Source organism: Callorhinchus milii, unplaced genomic scaffold, assembly GCF_018977255.1.
Source record: "Callorhinchus milii isolate IMCB2004 unplaced genomic scaffold, IMCB_Cmil_1.0 Scaffold7, whole genome shotgun sequence".
In the NCBI taxonomy this organism is placed as follows: domain Eukaryota; kingdom Metazoa; phylum Chordata; class Chondrichthyes; order Chimaeriformes; family Callorhinchidae; genus Callorhinchus; species Callorhinchus milii.
The window spans coordinates 13,536,736-13,557,419 of NW_024704748.1; the positions used below are offsets into that span (position 1 = coordinate 13,536,736).

At 37.6% G+C, this 20,684-nt stretch overlaps 1 protein-coding gene across 7 annotated transcripts in view; it reads right to left on the reverse strand.

Moving 5' to 3' along the window:
* Positions 1 to 20,684, reverse strand: part of col13a1 (collagen, type XIII, alpha 1) — a 115,549-nt gene that overhangs the window by 60,216 nt on the left and 34,649 nt on the right. For all 7 annotated transcript variants that reach the window (XM_042336763.1, XM_042336766.1, XM_042336764.1 and 4 more), the window contains exons 3-8: positions 13,060 to 13,104; positions 10,138 to 10,145; positions 9,735 to 9,761; positions 9,019 to 9,054; positions 5,082 to 5,108; positions 981 to 1,031 (exon numbers count right to left, since the gene is read on the reverse strand). In XM_042336763.1, the coding sequence (XP_042192697.1) occupies positions 981 to 1,031; positions 5,082 to 5,108; positions 9,019 to 9,054; positions 9,735 to 9,761; positions 10,138 to 10,145; positions 13,060 to 13,104 (194 nt within the window). The remainder of the gene's footprint in view (positions 1 to 980; positions 1,032 to 5,081; positions 5,109 to 9,018; positions 9,055 to 9,734; positions 9,762 to 10,137; positions 10,146 to 13,059; positions 13,105 to 20,684) is intronic.

Sequence of the window (20,684 nt, forward strand, 5' to 3'; positions counted from 1 at the left end):
CAGTACTTTGCAGATACTTCAAATTTAATTATTTTCACACAGGATTATATTTTTTACAGCAGCAGCATTTAAAAAATGTAATACCGGAGGCACTTTTCTTGACTTCCCTGCACTTCAGCCAATATTTTGGCAATGGTACCAGACGTTGCCCGGCTGTACAGCCAGCTTTCTCTAGCTGCCCACAATGACTGAAGATAGGTCAAAATCATTTTAATTAAGGCTTCTGAAACAGTAGCTTCCTTTGAAGACAAAAGGGGCTGTTATTTGTTCATCATTTGTCAAACTGAAAATGTGGGAGCAAGGAACTGGCTCCCAATCTGTTCCTCATTAGTAATGGTTTATTATATGGCTTTTAAGGACTAATTGGAAAAACAGATGCTTAAATTGCACAGTTCTACTTCTGCAGTCCTGACTTAAACTCAAGGAGGAGTGAAAATCTCTGCAAATAAAATCAATTCTTTATGCTCTGATCAAAAAGGAAATTATAAACATCAAACAAAATTAAATCCTCCCCCAATCATTTGTATAACACTAGACAGGGTTTTTTCTGGGCAATGCTAATTTGCCAGCTTTCAATATCGCTTTGAAGGGCATGAATGCATTCAGTAATTCTTACAGATTTAAGAAACTCAACTACAAATATAAAATACTTTGAATCACGTCATGCGTGCAGACATGAAGTAATCATAAAATTGGTGCTTCGTTTGTGCAATATAATGTTTATAATTTTCTTCAATCACACAACCAGTAAACCAGAGTGGAAAAAAATAGGGAAGAAAAAACATGATGGTGGTGCTGGGACAGTAATGAAACTTATAATACAATGCAGAATCCAGTGACTACGCTTACATTTCTTCAACATAACAAAAAATCTAAAATAAACACATAAAATAAAAATAAAAAGTGTTGGTGTATATTACAATATGTCACCGTCAAGTGCACAATCAACAAGGAATTTTAATAGGCTAACAGAGACTTACTGGAGGGCCACGAGGTCCAATAATAGAGATGCCTGGATCTCCTGGAGCTCCCTGAAGGAAAAAGCAGTCAGATTGTTACAACCTACACATAAATAAAACTCATTTTGTTCAATCTCTCCGACATTGCACCAGGAGAAACCAGCTATGTAAATGAATTGACTTATCCCATTGCTTCGGTTTAGTCCTTCCCTTCAAATATTCTTTCCATCTCTTCTGAAGGCACTCACTGATACTGGCTTAAACTTCCACTTACACGGGCTCTCTCCGGGAATACCTCCCAGGTGGCTGTTCTTTACATGTAAGTATAGCAGTTGGCATTGATAGGCCATTTGGTGATTGGGAATAACACAGTTGATCTGCACTTGGTCCTAAATCTGACATCCACACACCTGTACTTACCAGTAGAGGTCACAGGGTTACATTCAGGAGACCTGAGTTCACATTCCTATCAGGATACTGAGACCAATCAGCACTTACTGCTGCCCCAAATGAGACCAACAAAGTCAGTGGATCAAACGTGGAAACGATCAGCTCTATTTGGCTCAATTACATATTGGACAGTGGGTTTTCCTATTGAGACAGCTTGCTAAATCTACCCATCTTAACCAACAATAGTTTGATAGACTATGCAGGTTAGACAGACTGTAGGTGTACTCCGAAGATCTCTATAAACCTTCAGTTCTGACAACACCTTGCCTATAGACTATTGCACCCAAAGACCAGCTCCAACAGGCCAGGTTCATGCAATTTACAGAAATCAGCAATGCTGGAATGCTGTTTGCTTCTTGCTTGTACTTCATCAACCTCCCCTATGGTCTGGCAGAGAACCCGCTTTCAAAAAAAAATACCCTCGACCCTTCCAAACTCTCCAGTTAGCACCCATCTCCACCCTACCCTTTTTCTCTAAAGCTCTTGACAGCAATATGCTGTCCTCCCCCAGCTCTGTACTGTAATTGGGCATACAAATAAATGGCTGTAGAGAATCCAAATATGGTGCTTTATGACCAGCTACAAAGGAAACAGGTATGAGAGCAGGTGATCCTCCCTTGTTTTTTTTGTTTCCCAAGGAGGATTCTTCACTTATAGTAGTGACAACTGTGCATCTTTTGCAAATTCTATTTTTCTTAAGGTTTTGTTTCCCATGAAAAGCATTAAACCAAATAGCAGTGCTGTTGCTAACAAAAAAGATGTACTGATAAAAATATTATTCAATGTGGAATGCACTCAGCGTCAAACCAGTACTACTGTCGACTGGAATTAACCAGGCCAGATATAAATCTCTACATGTTGGTTAACCTCTAAATAACACTTTTACTCCATTGTGGGCCATTTCCAAAACTGGACATTCTTTGGGTATTTATGGAGAGGATAGGAATTATATGGGTCTGGTGTTTAGGAAACCACTGCCTATGTGTAGCTTGCAAGTACATGAGTACATTTCCAGAACCTTTCCAGCAAGGTTAAAAACAATTATGACTCATTTTGTCAATGCGTTTCACAAATGTTATAGATAATCCAGCTCCTAAGCAAGAAAACAGGGCACAGATTTTTAAACTATTGAAAAATAAAGTGAGGAGACGTTGATACCTCCTCTGCTATTGGGGGGGAGGGAAGGGGGAGGAGCGAAAGAGATAGAATGACAGAAGTTGTAAAAGAAGCAGCAGCATTTGACCTCAAAGATTAAGGTGCCATCATGATTTGTGAGTCGACAAATGTACGTATGAAAGGACAACATTCAAGGGTAGCACCTTTGCAACAATTTGTCTTAAAAGGTTACCTAATAGTAATTCAGCTATCATCCTCAATTTCCCTAATTCTTCCTCTTCTCATCACTCCCAAAACATTGTCCAAAATTACACAAGTGTCTTTTCTTCCTGTACAAACCTGGAATGACAACTCAGCAGGCTCATCAGAGCCTCATTAGAGCTGGATATTGTCCTCACTTAGCTTCCACACGTGTGTACATACAGCAGTAGGAGTTGACAGACTCCAGGCAAGACCCTGAAACCAGCCTGATTTTTACTCGCTTTCTGAGATGGAGATAACAAGTTGCCACAGTTGAGGTCAGATACCTCAGCACAGAAATCAAACCAGGTATCGTTCTGTTCTGGACAATGCAGTCATACAGCATACAACATAATCAACCATTGGAGTAGTATGTAAACAAAAGGTCCAGTAGGCCTCATGGACATGAACATCACTATGTTTGACTGAATAAATTTACATTTGCAGGAGTGTCTATATACTTTTGCAGGAGTGTGAATGAATAAAAAATACTCATTCATGCTACATATATATATATATATATATATACACACACATTTCATTGCAGTTTCAAAAGTTACCTTCTGGCTTCTTAAAGGTTAAACATTGTGATATTTTTGCTCCGGTGAGAAACAAATATTTAGACTACTTGGCCACGTAAGTGGTAGTACAGTGCATAAATCCTGTGGATTATATAAGATCTATAGACAGGAAAGTGTGAAAAAAACATCAATTGCATTCCCAGGAAAATCCCTCCCACTCCACCTACCACACATAATATTCACCTATGTATTTCTCACAGTTCTGGCCTGTACATCTGGTAGTTGGCTGGGTAGCATTTAATAATGCTTAAAATGCATAGTTCAGTATGAGAAGTACATCTTTGTGCATGTCAAGTAGTTATACTTTTTAACCGGTTAATAAACAGGATTATAAGATTTATATTTGGATATTTTGCCTTTACCTACTGAGCCTTCTTTCTGAACATAGATTTCAAGCCAAACTATGCGTGAATGTAAGTAACGTTTATTCCATAAAACTCTTACCAAAAACGTATTCCAGGAAAATCATTAAAACAAAAGAACCTTTTTGCCCACTCCAATAGACAGATCCAAGTAGTCAGACATAAAAGCTATTTCCTTACAGTTATCAGCTTGTATTGTAGTATATTTTGATGAATAAATAAATCTTCAAGGTTTAATTACTCCACTCATCACTAGCCTGAGCAAAGCAGGACGATGCCACAATATTCACATCATTTATAAACAATAAAATATTGGGTTATACTCCTAACCTTCTGATCCAATATGGTTTAATATTTAGCAAAATGCTCAGATCTGATAAACTGTTATGACATTATATATAAACAATACTGGACAAATAAATAATGTAATCAAAGTGGGAGCAGGGAGTTAAATCCACATATTAACTGAATCCCAAGAGTGATTTCCCGAAATAGAAATTAAAACTAATGTTTATATTTTATCTAGTTTTATTTTGTTTGGAGTAAGTTTTAAGGCTAGCAGCAGTTGTCAGTGTAGATGCCAATTATTTAAGGACTTTCGACTTGATTTGCAAGGATGTTCATTATATGGCTACATCCATTTAAATTGAGTAGTTTGGCAATTCTAGCCATTTTTTTTAAAAAAAAGGGCATTAAAAGCACTAAAAACTGGAGAAATAATATAAGGAAATTGAGAGAGCCCAGAAATATAAGATAGCCACCAATAGATCTAAAAGGGAGTTTAGGAAGAATGTTTTCCTCAGAGAGCAGTAAGAATGTATAACTCACTGTTGAAACAGAAAGTATCAATGCATTCAAAAGGATACTCAATGCATACATGAGGGAGAAAGGAATAGAGGGGGATGTGGTGGTGTATGTATGCATGTGTGTGTGTGTGTGGGTGGCGGGGGTGCATTGGGTTGCTCAAAGTCAGTCATAGCTTTGCATGGTAAGTCAGGTGCACCACATAGGCCAGGGAGTGATATAACAGGGTTACTAATATAACTATGTGCCATGGTTGAAAAAGTGGGGAGGAGGGAAAGAGTTGCTTTGTTTTTTTTTCCAGAAATTCTACTTTCATATACCCAAAGACAAAGCAGGACGGAGATCTGTGAATTCAATCAATGTTCAGGTTTCCAGAAAGAAAGATACCATCTTAAGCCACCACTCATCATTTCCATCGTCCCATTAGTTGGAATGGCATTTGCAAGTGAATTTGTTCTTCCCAACACACCTGCGATTTTGAAGCAGCCAGCAAGTAGACTTTGTATTAATTAACGAGTCATAAAAATATTGCTTATGAGGAAGCTTCCCTTTCCTTTTAATGAACTCACCTTTTCACCAGGTTCCCCCTTTAGACCCTGCGCCAGTCACAGCAAACAGCATGCAAAAGTAAAGAAGAGACACAAATAAGAGGATTAGTATGAGACTAATAAAATTGAATGCAATTCTCACATGCCAGTGAAGTCATCTACTTGGAAACATACTCACAGCCAAAACAATGCAAAAACCTATGCCTAGACAGAACAGAATACTCAATAAGCAAGCGGCACAGCAGAAGATTAGACACTTTGCAATCTTCAGCTTTAGTAAACGTACTCTAGGTGCATCGACACAAAGTGCTAGAGTAATATTATTTAGCTTTGCTCTCTCATTTCTTCTTGCAGTGAATTCTACTTCAACAAGGGCATGCTCCTCCCTCCATGTGGTCTAATTTAAACTGCATTACATGGATCAGCTGTGTGGAGGAGTTTCTATGAAGCACATGGAGAAGGCTCAAATGTGAGTTGACCTAAAGTTTTCTATAAGATAAGCACATAATATGTCTATGTAAATTATTATTACATGTGTCACACCATGACTCAAACATATGTGGAGTGATTCGATAGGACTCATTGTGAACAATTGAAGAAATGTAAATGTATAGAAACTGGGCTATAATTTATGAATAAAATCAAACTTTTCTTCATTAACTGGGGTGTAATCTCACATATCGAGTCTGTGGTACTCAAACACTATGAATATAACACTTGTAAACAAGCATTTATTTGGGGAATTTTTAACAAGATTTTGTGAGCAGGTGTGTGTGGATTTTGTCAAGCCTCATTAAGATGAAGATCACCTCATTTTACATCCAGTATTAGCATAATACGAGTTAGATGCCTCATAAAGCTAGCTCTTGTGCCCACACTACAACCTTTCAGCATCCATTGCTTCATCAGTGTGGCATTTCCATTACCCAGATCAGATGTCCTTATGGTCTCTCTGAGAAACTTAGTGCCAAATTATAAGTAGTTTTATGCTGTGGACTCTTGCCCACTAGATACGAAGTTCAGGGTGTACATTTTTTTTTTACAGCCTGAACAACAATAAATATAATTTTGTTGTTGTTGTTCCGGCTGTACAATTTTGTATCGCTAAGCTCAAGAGGATCCAAACCAGACCGAGTTCCACATATACATGCCATGTGTGCATGGGAATTTTAATTTGTCTGGGATGGAGTGTGTACTCTTGGAGGCAAATGGGAAAATAATCATCCTTACATTTGGAATAGTGCCTTTCACATCTCAAAGTGCTTCACAGGATGTTACTGTGAAGTGTCTGTGTGTTTTGTGGGCAGAATCCTGCGTCAGTGATCAGTTTGCCCCTCCAAGTCCTGGTGACACCCAGGTTCACTGATCTGTCACAAGCAGTGCCTTGGAGTACTGTGGACCTGCCTAGTTCAGGAACCAGACTACCGAGACCGCCATACAGGATGGACTCAATTCTGATATTCCATTGACAAGCAATTCATCTTGGAACCAGCTCAGCACCAAGAAGGACAGTTGCGTAATTTTGTCACTTGGTACAACTACAAAAATAATACTGATCCTATCTTCCTGGTTTCCAATTAAATCCAAGTCATACAGTTGGAAAGGTAATGTCAACAAGAAATACATATTTGTATTCTTGATTACAGATGCAGGATTTATGGATACTTATTAAATTCTGATTAAAAACACAGAACTTCAACACACAAAAATGCAGCCAGAAAGCAAAAATGCTGTAAATAAGGAAAAATGAACTGCATTTTCGAACATGCAAGAAGTACATTTATCACAATATAAATAGGGAAAGAATCAGTTCCATTAAGTTCTACAATACCAGAGACATTCAGCAAACCGGCATTATCCTAATTGCTTCGTCTAGTTAATATAAAGTGAAAGGTCAGTGCTGAAGTTCTCAGGAAAGTGATCATGCAGATGAAACTAACAAAAAGAAGTCTGCTTTCATAACAGGAAGAAATCCCTTATTTTCTCCCACACACAAATCTGCCCCCCGTGGAAATCCAGCATTTTAAATCCGTTAATGCTTGGTATTGTTCTACTCGTCTGGAAATGTAATATTTCTAAATTATCACACTTCTGATTTCATATGTCATTATATCTGTGTTTACGGGAAAGTTGTAAGAAAAGTAACTATGATAGGTGATAGGTTCTAAATTTTATGGTACACGTTTTATGTAAACTGCTGAAAGATAATTTTACTGAGAGATATATTTGATAGTTTGTGCGAAGCTTAGAAAAGCTACCCCGAGCAAATCAGAATCAGTTTACGTAGTTTTTTACACTAGGTGACAGTCATCGTATTTGGAGACGACCAGAGGAAGAGTATGTCACTTAGGAAAAGACACTTCTGTTGCAAGTATTGAAATGCAGCATCCGAATAAACAAAAGTTATGAATCCTTGCAAGCATTTTTCCAAAAATTCTGCAAATACTTTCTCTTCAGTTTCTTTACCAAGTTTGCTTACAACAGTGATCTTTCAGAACCTTGATGGGAGCCTACTTTTTAAGCGCCTGCGTGGAGGGTGCTATATAAGTGCAAGTTGTTGTTTTAAAACCCAGTTGAGCTGTTTACAATTTCCTACATGTTTGTCGTTAGTGAGCTGAACCCAGCGGTATGTTTTCATGCGAGTTCCAACCCACAGGTTTTACTATATTTTGGATTTGTTCACTTTATAGCAATTAAACATTAAACAATCACGTAGTGTCTGCTATTACAACTAAAGAAGGAAAATAACAATTCTTTGCAGAGTGATAAATGTGCTTGTTAATATCCTTCATAAACCCAATACTTATGCAAAACAAATCACTGTATTAGAAAGAATCAGAGAAATGCATGACAATGGGGTAAAGCCAACACCAATGAAGTATAATTTTAAAAAGGCTGTCCAGTATTGGAGAAGAGTAAGGAATAACAAAAATACCGCACTTGGGATTATTTGCCAAAATATATTGGCCATAGAAACAGTCAATGTTTCTTTTCAGCAACAGAGTACAATATAGGAGGTTGCCAAAGCCACAACCTTAAGAAAAAATATTTCCATATTTTTCAATAAGTAATAGGCATTGAGTGTTATTTGTTGTATATACCACAGATTGTGCTCCAGTTGTTTGCAATAATGACAAATTAAGTATCAATTCTATTTTTCGGGGGGGGATTTTTTTTACTCCAAATGGAAGGGTTTGACCAAACAGTCCATTTAAAAACTGATGTGAAAAGCAGTAGCTGCAATGCAGGATAGGCAATTTAAAATATATATATATATAGAATGCAAACCACAACTACAAAGCAAATCAATCCTATTTAAAAGACACTCTGACCCTGCTCAGAAATTCAATGAAATCCCGTCAGTGTTATGTTCGTATTAAAATGAAATAATGGTGTTTCAATTTATGGAACTGGCAGAGATTGGTCTATTAAGAAGGCGTCAGATAGAGCCACAAATAAGGAAAAGGGCTCTCAAAGGATGCAATTAAGCTGCATAGTCAAATGCACTGTTTAAGGCTGCAGTATCCTGGCATTTGAAATAAAATAAACCCTAAACATCATCAATTTAACAAAGATCATCCATCCTTGGTAAGCCAAATGTTGGTCTGATCTTTAACAAATGTTTACATAATGACTCTCATGGGAGAACACATGACAGTCAAGGACTGCCACACTGCTAAAAATTGTGCCATTTTCCAATGATTTATACATACACTAATTCTGTACATGCAGGCAGAGATGAAATATTGTATTAACACAATTTTGGATACAGTTTATCCAAGCTAACTAGGAACAGGTGGGATATTGCAGCTTTAAATATTTTAGACAGCCTATTAATAAATAGCTGAAACGATTGTTGATTTTGGTTTTTCAGCAGAGCATAAAATGCTTAGGATAGCTGTGTAAGGCATCAGACTTTTGTCCACAGGCTAGAATTAGATGCAACAGTAAAACTTACCCTTCTCCCTGGTAGACCCAATGCTCCTTTGTTTCCCTAATAATCAATGTATAGTCAGAATTGAACAGAATAAAATGTCATGATTATACCTCAAAGCCCGCTGAGGTGCAAATACATTATGTAGCACATAAGCTGCTCCATGACCAAGGTGCAAATAAATATCACCAGCTTTCTGTGATTTAATGCTTGTACACAAAGCATGAAATTTCCTGTTAGATGCTGCTAAACAGTATTTTACACACCAAACTACCAGACTGCTAGGCCAAGAGTTAACGCTGAGAAATAGCAGTCAGCATACCAAAAACATGGTTGTATGCTAATGCAGTGCCACCAGTTAAACAAGTTTCCATCCACAGCTTTAGAAATCCAAGGCAAGAGTTTGGGAAGCAAATGATTGCAAAATAGCTGAATACAATGATAAAGTTGATGACTTAGCCATGTTTAATGGCTGGGGATTCAACCTTCTCTTCAATCAGATTATCCATCCTAAACACCATCATTAGTTATTTTCCACTTTGGGTTACTTAGTTAAAAAAACAGAAAGACCTTTATTAATGGGAGTGGACAGAAAGTTAGTAAAGGCAAGTTTCTGCAACAGAACAGGAATAGATGCACAACAGGGTTTGGATTAAGACACCCATTCAGGACAAAGAAACTAGTTCAAACATAGCTTTCAGCAGATGCAGGAGTGAGTGGTGCACTTAAAGAGTAATTACCGGAAATCCATCTCTTCCTGGCGGTCCCTAAAATGGACAAAATGCAGTACAAAAAGACCATGAACATGTTATATGTACACAGCACAACAAGCCAAAGTAATAAACTGGATTTATTAGCTTTACTAAAAAAAAGCACTTAAATTAAAATGTGCACTACAGGAAGATTCACAGGACAGTTTTTCATCCCATTATTAAATCTATTTAATGCAAGACACAAATGATTACAGTACAAGGATAATATCAAATGCAGACTTCATAAAACAAAAAGTTTACACAACAATGAAAAAATACAGCAGAAATAAACTAATATCCAGAATGCAATATATTAAGCAGAAGCCTGCTGACACATAGTCTTTTTTACCCAACGGTTCCCATGAGCAACACAAGCCCTTCATGTACTTACAGATGGTCCTGTAAATAAAAGAAACAAAAGATATTACACTGCTGCCGTCTGGAAAATGTCAACACAAGTTTCAATCTAGTTCTCATTCTTTCTTTTCAGTCAACGAATCACATCACTTGTCATAATACCCAGTCAGAAAAGGGTTATTTTTAGGCAAATGGGCTTACATTTAAGACAGATCAAGTCTTTATAAAGACAAGAGAGTTTGTATACATTTATCCTAGAGATAACTTTACTGCGGATTAAACAATGCTCTATTTTCCTGAAACTGTTGGTAAAAAGTACTCTCCAGCTCAGTTGGAAAAGATCAAATCCAAACTTCTAGATCACAAAATCAGTTTGGATGAAGAAGGCCTTTGATTCATTTGATCTAATTCTTCCAGAATACCAATCTTACTGTCTTCCCAGCACAGTATCAGGCTATTGTTTGAAGGAGTCCCATGTCCTGGCCTCAACCACCCTTCCTGTTCTAGTCATTAAGTAACTGCTGGGCAAAAAAATACTTTTTAGTGTTTGTGCTGAAGTTGCCCTTTGTAACTGTAAACCTACGTACTCTTGTTCTACTGTCTTGGTGCATGGGAGCATTGTACCTGGTGAAGTTTTTCAATCACATCTGAATTGTATACACCTCTCTAAAGTTCCCTCTGAGACATTTTCTTACTCAAGAGGTTGAAGAGACGGGTGTCTGACATGCGAAAAGCCATTACAATGCTTAAGAGTATCCAAACCAAACTGAGAATTCCATGCATCCCACTTACGCATGAAGGTTCCCGAAATAGATTGTTGGAATGGAATGCACACTCTCTCCCTGGAGGGACACTTCATGGCTGTTTGTGGGACATTGTTGTAAGCCAAAGCCCTCACGGGTAGGGCGGTCCTAGCTGGACCAGCAGGAAGAATGCTTGCTGGACAGCAATATCAATGACAAGCCAGGTGGTTTTAGCTGGTTAGACTCCAGAAGTACCCCAAGACACGCACTCTGATGTTCCCAAGCCTCGGCTCTTGACAACCTGCGCCTAATACTTTCCGGAATTGGGTAAGCAGGTGTGTTCCTTCAGGGAGAGAGATCACATTCCATTCCAACAATCTATCTCTGGGATCTCCATGTGTAGGTGGGATGTTTGGAAATCTCAACCCGGTTTGGATACTCTTAAGGATGGTGATAGGTTTCCACATGTGTCAGACACCCGGTTGACATATGAAAAAATTGTGATTACCACGTTTGCCCGCAAAACGCACAGCACTGCACTTCACATTATATTCCTGAGGAGTGCTTTGGGATGTCTTCAAGAAGTAAAAGGTGCTATATCAATTGTAAGGATTATTAGGGTTATAACAGGGCACGATCTCTGGTCAGTACTTCTACATTCACTCTGAATGCATGCAGGAAGCCATTGGCTAAATCTGGGTCATTTTGTCGCCAACAACTTCGCTTTCTGTGCACAGTACATGACCTGTGCGCAGGAACTGACATTGGTGGCAACCTGATGACCTGGAAGTTGGACATGATTTGAATGAAACACCTTCCACAGGACAAAAAAAAGCAAACCCTGTATTCATTACAAAGAATAGGTATGCAGGAAGTGCCACTAACTGTGCACTACATTTTATTTGCAGCAACAGCGTTTCTTGAAGAAACGCCTTGCGCACATGTGCATTGCACCGAAAGTGATGCAAGCAATCTTTCTTATGCATAGTGTGCAAGGGCAGTGTATAAAAGGTGGCAATAGCAGCAAATAGTGAGCATGCTGCAGAAAAAGACATCAACTTTTTTTGTTATTCAAGTTGTTGTTGTCAGCAGTGAGTGAAGGGGACCATATAAAATAAGTTGTTGTTGCTTCTAGTTACCATGACAAAGTGACCCAAAAGCAAAAGTCTTTTAAACAAGAGAGTACGATATCAAAGGCTGCTCCTTTGTAATTTGATCATTCATAACCCAATCAGGTCAAAATGTTTAAATCCTAAAACACTGCTTATAGGGCCTATTCTGACTGATGGTGCTGTATTACTCCATTTCTGCCACCAGTGGTTGCTGATGAGTTGCACAAATGGTAATTTAGGACGGAAGGATATATGTGTGAAACAGAAAGCAATAGGAAAAGGTTTCACCAGTTAGAACTATTTTGTAATGCCATCACCCTACATCTTCCTTCAAGGCTGGTCTCAAGACCCTCCTCTTCGATTGTGCCTTCGGTCACCCTTCCACCTCTCTGCCTTCCCTCAATCCTACTCCACCCCTCCCCCATGCTCGGGTGCTGACCCCTGACTGTCCAGTGACTCGGGATGTCCTCCCGACATGAAAGGCGCTCTATAAATGTAATTTTGTTATTGTTGTTGTGTACATGTCATGAATTTTGAGAAAATAGTTCATAGTTTCCAATTTAAACTTCTAGTAGGTCAGCACAATTCAGGTCATTGATAGTAATTGATAGTTTCATCGGGAAAAGAAAGATCACATAGATTTGGTGAACTGTGTTACTCAAAAAATAATATTTTGGTTTCATACATAGTTTGCATTTTGAAGCTCCAAATACAAATCCCTACCTCACAAAACGTTTTTTTTAAACTGCAAACCTCTATTTACTTTACATTAATAGTATTTATGGATACCTTGAAAGCTAACACAACTCAAACAAGGCCTATCTAAAGCACTATTATAGAGATAACTGATAAATATTTGAATGAATAGAATAATAATATTTGATATAGCTCCTTTGGCATTGGGATGATATCTCAAAGCACTTCACAGGATTTACTGTAAAATGTAACATGTAGACTGCGTATTTGGAAATAATTTACAAGAGAATAACTTTCAATGTATAATTTGCTTACTCGTAGCTCACTTCATAGATTTTCTACACCAAACAAGATAGATAAAGAACATGACTCTGTCTGTAAAAAATGGCCAGCTCTTTCACTTACCTGGAATACCTCTTCGACCGTGCTTTCCTTTTTCTCCTGGGGGACCTGGTGTAAAACAAGAAAAGTAATTAAGTAATTGCTAGTTAAACTGAAAAGTCCATTAAAGTATTTACATGGGTACATGCAAGTCTTCTAAATATAAGATATTGTTCTTAAAACTGAATGTTGAGATGTTTATATTTTTATAAAAAAGGATTTTTAAAAATTTCAAACTTAGCTCCATTCTTTTTTCAGGATTCGAATAGTTTGTTATTAAGTCACGTAATCCTGCGGATTGGTCTTTGATGCCCATGGAATTTATGAGCTTAAACAGAGTGTAAAAACTGTACACACATTCCTTCAAAACACTAAGCCGTACAACTTTTAATGTAAATTACAAGAATGTACTGTCTGTTCCAATCGCAATTTACGTTTACATATAGCACTTTTCACCTCAGGGGGATGCCTCATAGTGCTTAAAGATGAGCTGAGGGTGGAAGCTGAATGAGGTGGAGGGGATCAACCTTTTGGATGGAGGTCCTAAAACCTTTGAAATTAATTTAAAAAGTCCCACCCATCTCCCAAAGCCCCACTTATATTGTAATAATATTTATATTAGAATTTATATTATGTTATTTTTATTTTATGCAGTCCTCTCAACATGAAACAATTTCCCCAGACATGCAAGCTCACTCTGGGCTAACTTTGTGAAGGTACACATGGTACAGCCTTAATCCTCACACACACACACACATGCACAGCAACATGTGGACAGAACACCTTTGATGCATCTGAGTGAGTGACACACTTAAAAAGTTGGAGAAGCACCAGAAGCTGTGCACCTCCCTACTTCAGTTTCATTCTAGCTAAACAGACAAAGTCTGTAGCTGATGAGTGACCAGGTTCCCAATTGCTCACATGAGCACTCCCAAGAGTTCACACTGTTGAATCCTTTAAAGACCCAAACCACCCTCCCATTCTATCTTGCCAACTTCAGTAATGAGTGTAAGATTCTCAATGTATGTAGCTATAAGAACTACAGTATGTTACTGTAATATACAGTGATCCAAGTGTTAAACATTGGTGAACTGAATTAAACAAAATACTTCATACAGAAATTATTAACATAGTGCTGACATTTTTTTTAAAGCATTCTGCGACAATATAATTATACCCAGTGAGTGCGTACTTTTATGGTTGTCTGGGACTAAACAGAAGTCCAGTCTTTGAAAACGCTGCATTCATTTTTTGAAATGTTATTTTTAAAAGTTAAAACCAATCATTCAAAATTCCCTAATTCATTTGAATTCAACTACTTTGGTTGCTTACATGTTATCAGATCTCTCTGGAGCTTCCAATGACCACCAAATGTAGAAGCTAGCCAGAAAGTTGAAGTTTCAAATCCCAATCTGTGCTTAGTTAGCTGATGACTTCAGCTGGGACAGCAATAAAGATGTTACAATTGGCCTAAATGCCTTCGTGGAGGGAACGGAAAGTAATCATCAGGGCTCGTACCATGCAAAAAAAAACTTCTGGAAGGTGTATGCGTGTATGTCAGATTAGGAGAGTATTGGGTTTGGCTGTGATATGCACCAGAGAGGAATCTCACTTAAATCTATCCAGGAGGATATTTTTGGACATAATACAAGTTTTATTTTGCCTATAAATCCATCCACTCTCTGGCACCTCTTTAACTCTCCGAACTCTTCCAAGCTTACTTCTCCACTCACTCTCTCTGCTCACTAACTTGGGCTTTTTGCACAACCTGAAGGCATTCAAAATGAGAAGCTAACCTGGATCCAATCCTTAATTGAATGAACAATTTGGCATGTGGTAGTATATTGTGGAAGTTATCAAATTGTGAGCAAAAAAGAGGAAACATTTAAAAAAAGAAAGCAAAATATTACTACAGCCTCTTAGGTCCTGGATTTGAAATTTGTTAGGTTTCTGACTAATGGGTAAAGTTAAGGTGTGAGATAAATATTTGTTTTGGAAAAGTGCAAACCCAATAGATTTCACAGAACTTATTATTTCTGCAGAATAAATTGCCATTCATAAATGTAAAATATCTACAGTAATAAATAGCTCATTTTGACTTTAACTGAATGCTTGCAAATTCAGTGCTTCTGGTCATCCTTCAAGCAATTGGTTGCATAATGATCAGTTGTATTGTGCTTTTTAGGGTACAGTTACCTGATCTTGTAAACCTGGCATACAGCCAGAAACTAACAAATGATACACTAACGTTTCCAATTTATAAATACCAATTAAAATCCAACAAAAATGTTTTTACAAGATTTAAAACAGCCAAAAGGATTTTCACCAGACGTTTAAGATATTCCATCTTCATATAAGCCTTCTGTCATACTGTATACATTACATTTCCAAATAAGTGTAATTCATATAATGGCATTTAAAATGAGGGAAGATTATTGATGAACAGTTCTCCCATTTTCCCTTCGAAACATTTCCATATATGCAAAAGGTTTAGATGGCCTATTGCTAAGAAGTATTAAATATCTACCAGCACATTGTAAATCAATACTATCAAGATATATACATTGCCAAAATCCCCGTAGTTCTCTAAAGTCATTGACTCTGTTTCAACTCCCCATTTGGTGTCAAATCACTACAAATCTGGCAGTGATGAATCACCAAACATGGCAATGCAAGACATGGCAAAGCCCCTGCTCATTTCAGGAGCAAAGCCATTTCCACCTGCACAGAATTTATTGAGTGGAAATCACACAAGTCTCCCTCTCCCAATGGAATATGTATATGGAGTGGATGCATAGACATGATTTCACACTCCATGATCTTATACTGGTGAGAGCAGGTCTATAGTATTAGTCAACTGACTAAAAGCATAGTATTAGTCAACTTAGTCAGCCTGGTCTGACACATTTGGAAACCTATCAACAACAACAACAACAAGATTCCATTTATGGAGCGCCTTTCACGTCGGGAGGATGTCCTAAGGCACTGGACAGTTGGCGCTATCAATATGTTTAAGAGTAACCAAAATGGATTGAGAGTTCCATACATGTATACCACCTACATACAGAAATTTCTCTCTTTTTTGGAATAGATTGTGCATTCTCTCACTGGAGGGATGTTCCTGCTTACCTAATTCCTAATGAGTATTCAATGCAAGTTGGCAAGAGCCAAGACTTGGGTTTGAGTATGCATTAGTGTACCGCTGGAGTTCACCCACTTAATATGTCATAGCTTGTCATACCCCTGAAACAAGTCCTGCCTCACCAAAATGTGCCAATGAGCCAACTGGCTGGTTTGTCATTAGCTTTTTAGATTTAATTATATTCATTATTGTTGTGTAAAGCAGGTTATATTTTACACAACAATAATGATTAAAGGAAATTATAAAAAAATGAAACATGTCACAATCATTTAAACGAAAGAGATTTCTGTAGACACGTATTGGTTTGAAAAACATGATTGACAGATCTTTAGCCCACATTGGGGATGAGTAGATCTAACTTTGGAGAGCAGGTTATTGTAACAGCCATGGAACTGCTTTAACATCTGGTTTACCTTGCTTCAGTGCAAGAATATAATCTGCTCTGCCTTTGACATGTGTTGCCATTAGGCATGCCTATGTATAGTATAAATTAATTAAACATTTGGGATATTATCACATTGAAATGGAATCAAGTAAATAATCACCTATAGCTTTGCAAGTAACAATATGATTTTGAATGTTTTAGGTAAAATGGTGGCTTTCTAAATTAATATAATCCAACTCATCCATGTCATACACTTGGGAAAATTCCACTAACATGGCCTGAAGTAACCGATACAGTACCATGCCAAATCTGGGTTTTGGGACACCTCAAGTTAAAACATCAATCAGTGGCATTGTGATATTAGCCAACTAGTTAACCTCCCAATAATCGAACCATCTCAATTAACTTGACCCTGGGAAACTGGTTGAAACCTGCTGAATTATATATCTTGAGCATTAAACACACGAGTCACAAACTGAGAACATGCAACAAGAAAAGACCATTCTACCAGGCTGCTGCCTTCCCAACTGTGAATTAATTCACTCATTTGATCTCCTGGTCGACAGTTGAATAACCATTCACCTATTTGTTAACAGATACAAATGACTTTGTATTGACCTGGGAAATGGCAAAATGGTATTTTCGGTATCACACATCATCTGCACATTCGCAGAAAGATATTCCAACTAGCTGAGGTGTGCAATTGTATTATGACTAGCTGCATTTTCTCTCCATACAGTCATGGTTAACCAAATGCACAACACGCTCAAAATCTTGCATTGGCTAAGAAGTTTCTCTGTGTGAGAACCTTTTTCTCTTGGGAAAAAATGCATTTGTGACCTCCTGAAATTTGATACAGTGGACTTGGATATTCTAGTGTAATCACTTTTTCATGCCTGAGAGAAAAGCCCACGGTACATAACCACAGTTATCTTCCTAATGTTAGGTAGCATAGATACGATTGACAAAGGCTGATTTAGGTCAAAATGCAATGCATACCAGATGTCAATGAGAATGCTTCTGCTGCTTTATAAAGTCGAATCACTTGTGTTTTTTAGACTGGGAATAAAGAATATTTTCTATTCCATATTTTCATTCTCTATTTTGTCCAAGAAGTTTTTGGAGGCAAACATACTTAGAGAGAGATTGCTTGACAAATGTTGTAAGAGGATCAATCGTTTTGTAGCATTCCTTGAGTTTGCTTGAGTTGCATGCTTTGAAGAATGACTTGGTGTGGTTACTGAGCCACATAAAGACAATCCTATGTCTGTTCTCTGTTAGCTCATCATTGAGCGCAATAATACCAACAAATTGCTTTTATATAGCACATTCATGTCGGGATAACATCCCAAGGGGCTGGCGCTAAAGGTTGGAATCAAGAGGGTTGGGGGCCAAGGGGGATGGGAGTTGGAGGATAACTAAAGGCATGGTCAAAGAGGAAGGTCTTGAGACGGGCCTTGAAGGAGGCAAGTGAAGCGGCAAGGTGGAGAGATTCTGGGATGGAGTTCCAGAGGATGGGGCAGAAAGGCTGAAAGCGCTTATAATTATTAATAATTATAATTACAATAATATAATTACAATTACATTACTGAGAATTACAGTAATAATTTCTGTATATTATCTCAATAATGGGATAATATATACCAATCCTGTAATATACAGTAATTGGCTTCCTTCAGGACCTTAAGGCTGAGGATGATTTAAAAAAAGACCCAGTGGTTTCTTGCTTCTGAGTGCTATCAAAGACCTCCACTGGAATATGCAGACCCGGATACATCATGGGAGGACAGAATGTGAAAATGCTCTCTCCCACATTTAAACTGACTGACAATGATCAATGCCACAAATGAAAACTTGGTAGTTGGCAAGGCACTTTTGAGCTGAGAATGAACAGTCTGGCATTACCAAACAACAACAACAACAAGATTCCATTTATAGAGCGCCTTTCACGTCGGGAGGACGTCCCAAGGCGCTGGGAAACACCTAAGGTTACACTTGAAAACTGAACACTTGGGCAAGTTACTTTAGAGAACTTTAGAGAACAACATTGTAAAAATATTACAACCAAAAGTTTCCAAATGAAAGCACCGACTTGATTTAGGTTTTCTTATAGGTCCCTCAATGAAATTAGTATAAAGCTAGTACTGTTTCAGTGCAAAATTTATCTTCTGTGGGCTGCTACGTGGTTTCAGTAAGGTTTCTCCCAAGAGACAACATATATTTGGAACCCAACTGCATGGTAAACCACAAAGAATTAACATTCCCTTTCAAGGGTACAATGTGCTGTGCAGTAGCTTGGAATATGAAAACACATTTAAATAATGAGCCTAAAACCTATGTATTTTAAATGATGCAACGAGAACATTAAATGGCTCAAAACCAGGATAATCCTTAGAGATTTGTTTTGATGGAATGGGGGCAGGAAAGCAGAAGTCAAAGCTTGAAGTTAAGCTAAAGCACATTTGGCAAGCCAGACTCCGAACTAGTTTCCACTTTCAGATTCCTGCACCTTGTTAAAATGTTACAAATGGCAAGTGAGTTCTGTCTGTACTTTAAGAAACTGAAAGTGCACTGACCTCACTGCTATGCAAGCAGATTCCTCCATATCAACATCTAAGCTAATCAGATAGTTCTAAATTAACCTTGGCAAAAGAAAATTCTTCAATACCAAATATGACAATGTCCAACATCCCAAATGTTACAAATTCCTTGTGATTCTCAGCATCCATTTTGATAATGTTCTTTTAAGCCAACTGAAAGCTGAGGCACAGACACGGTAACATCCCTAACATGTTCAGATTAATCTTCAACGCATTTTATATGTCAAAACACAGAAAAAGCTTCCCAATTAATACATCCAGCTGCAACCCGAAGAGTGCCTGACAAGTGAAGGCATTGGCACTGGAAGAGTTAACACATATTTTAACAGACAACAAACAAAACAAGTCTAATACCCACAAGAATTGATAATGGCTCCATCTATTGTTAAGAATGTCATATCAGAGATTACAAATGATATACAATATTGCATTATTGTTAAACCATATTTCGGAGTGCAACTATTCGTTTTATGATATTAGAGACATTCTGTGACACATTTCAGCTTTGCAGCTGCTTACCATTGTCCACTGCTAACTGCCTCAGCATCTGTGAAGCCTAACTGGATGGGAGGCTATTTGTATTTACAGAATCAAGAAATGCCACAGACCATAAAAAACTCTGCACAAATCATAAATGTGTATAGAGAAGTTTGTTGTATTTAGGTTTTAATTTGCTGGACCAGAAATCAAAAAATGCACATTTCCAAAATATTACTCTCTCAAATATTATGCTACATTAGAAGGAACATCTCCAGATAGAATCAGAATGTTTACGGAACAGAAGAAAACCATTTGGTTTATCGTGCGTGTGTGGTAGATTGCTAGTCTTAAAGCACCCTGTTTTCCAGTTGCACACATGAATATGTAAGTGAGCCTTGCTGCTTTGAGCCTGACAGTTTAAATTTAAAGTAAGGTCACGAAAGCCACAGTAGATAAAAGCAGACAAGGGATGTTCAAGGCAACACAGAATGTGGAACATGTAGCAGTAGAACTGAACAAAGTGTTGTTGACTTGCTACCACAGTAAAATATGTGCAGGACTGAGAGGAGCCACAGTGAACTACTATATTATAAACCAGTCACTGCAGCAACAATAACAACAATTTGCATTTATATAGTGCCCTTCACGCGGGATATCGTTCTGGAGCACAACAATTACAGGAGTATCTTATTTCAGATTTATTGCAACATTTTGAACTTTTAGTTCGACAATTAAAGACACATCATTATTTTTCTACATTTGTAAATGTGGACTCATCAAATGAATTGTGCTTTATAGGTGAGCATTTTCCTCCACACTACTTTTGGCTATGCAGTTCTCCTGTCTTCATCCAAAACAAGTGAGAACGAGAAGTTAATTTCTGTATCTCTATCATTAACATTTGAACAGAATATTTTCAATGACATTAACAATACACACACATACACAGCTGCCAATTTTTCAGGTTAGAAGACATTACTATTGAGATGGTAATTATTCTAACAATAAATAGTAATAATTGTCAAATGGTCACACAACAAAA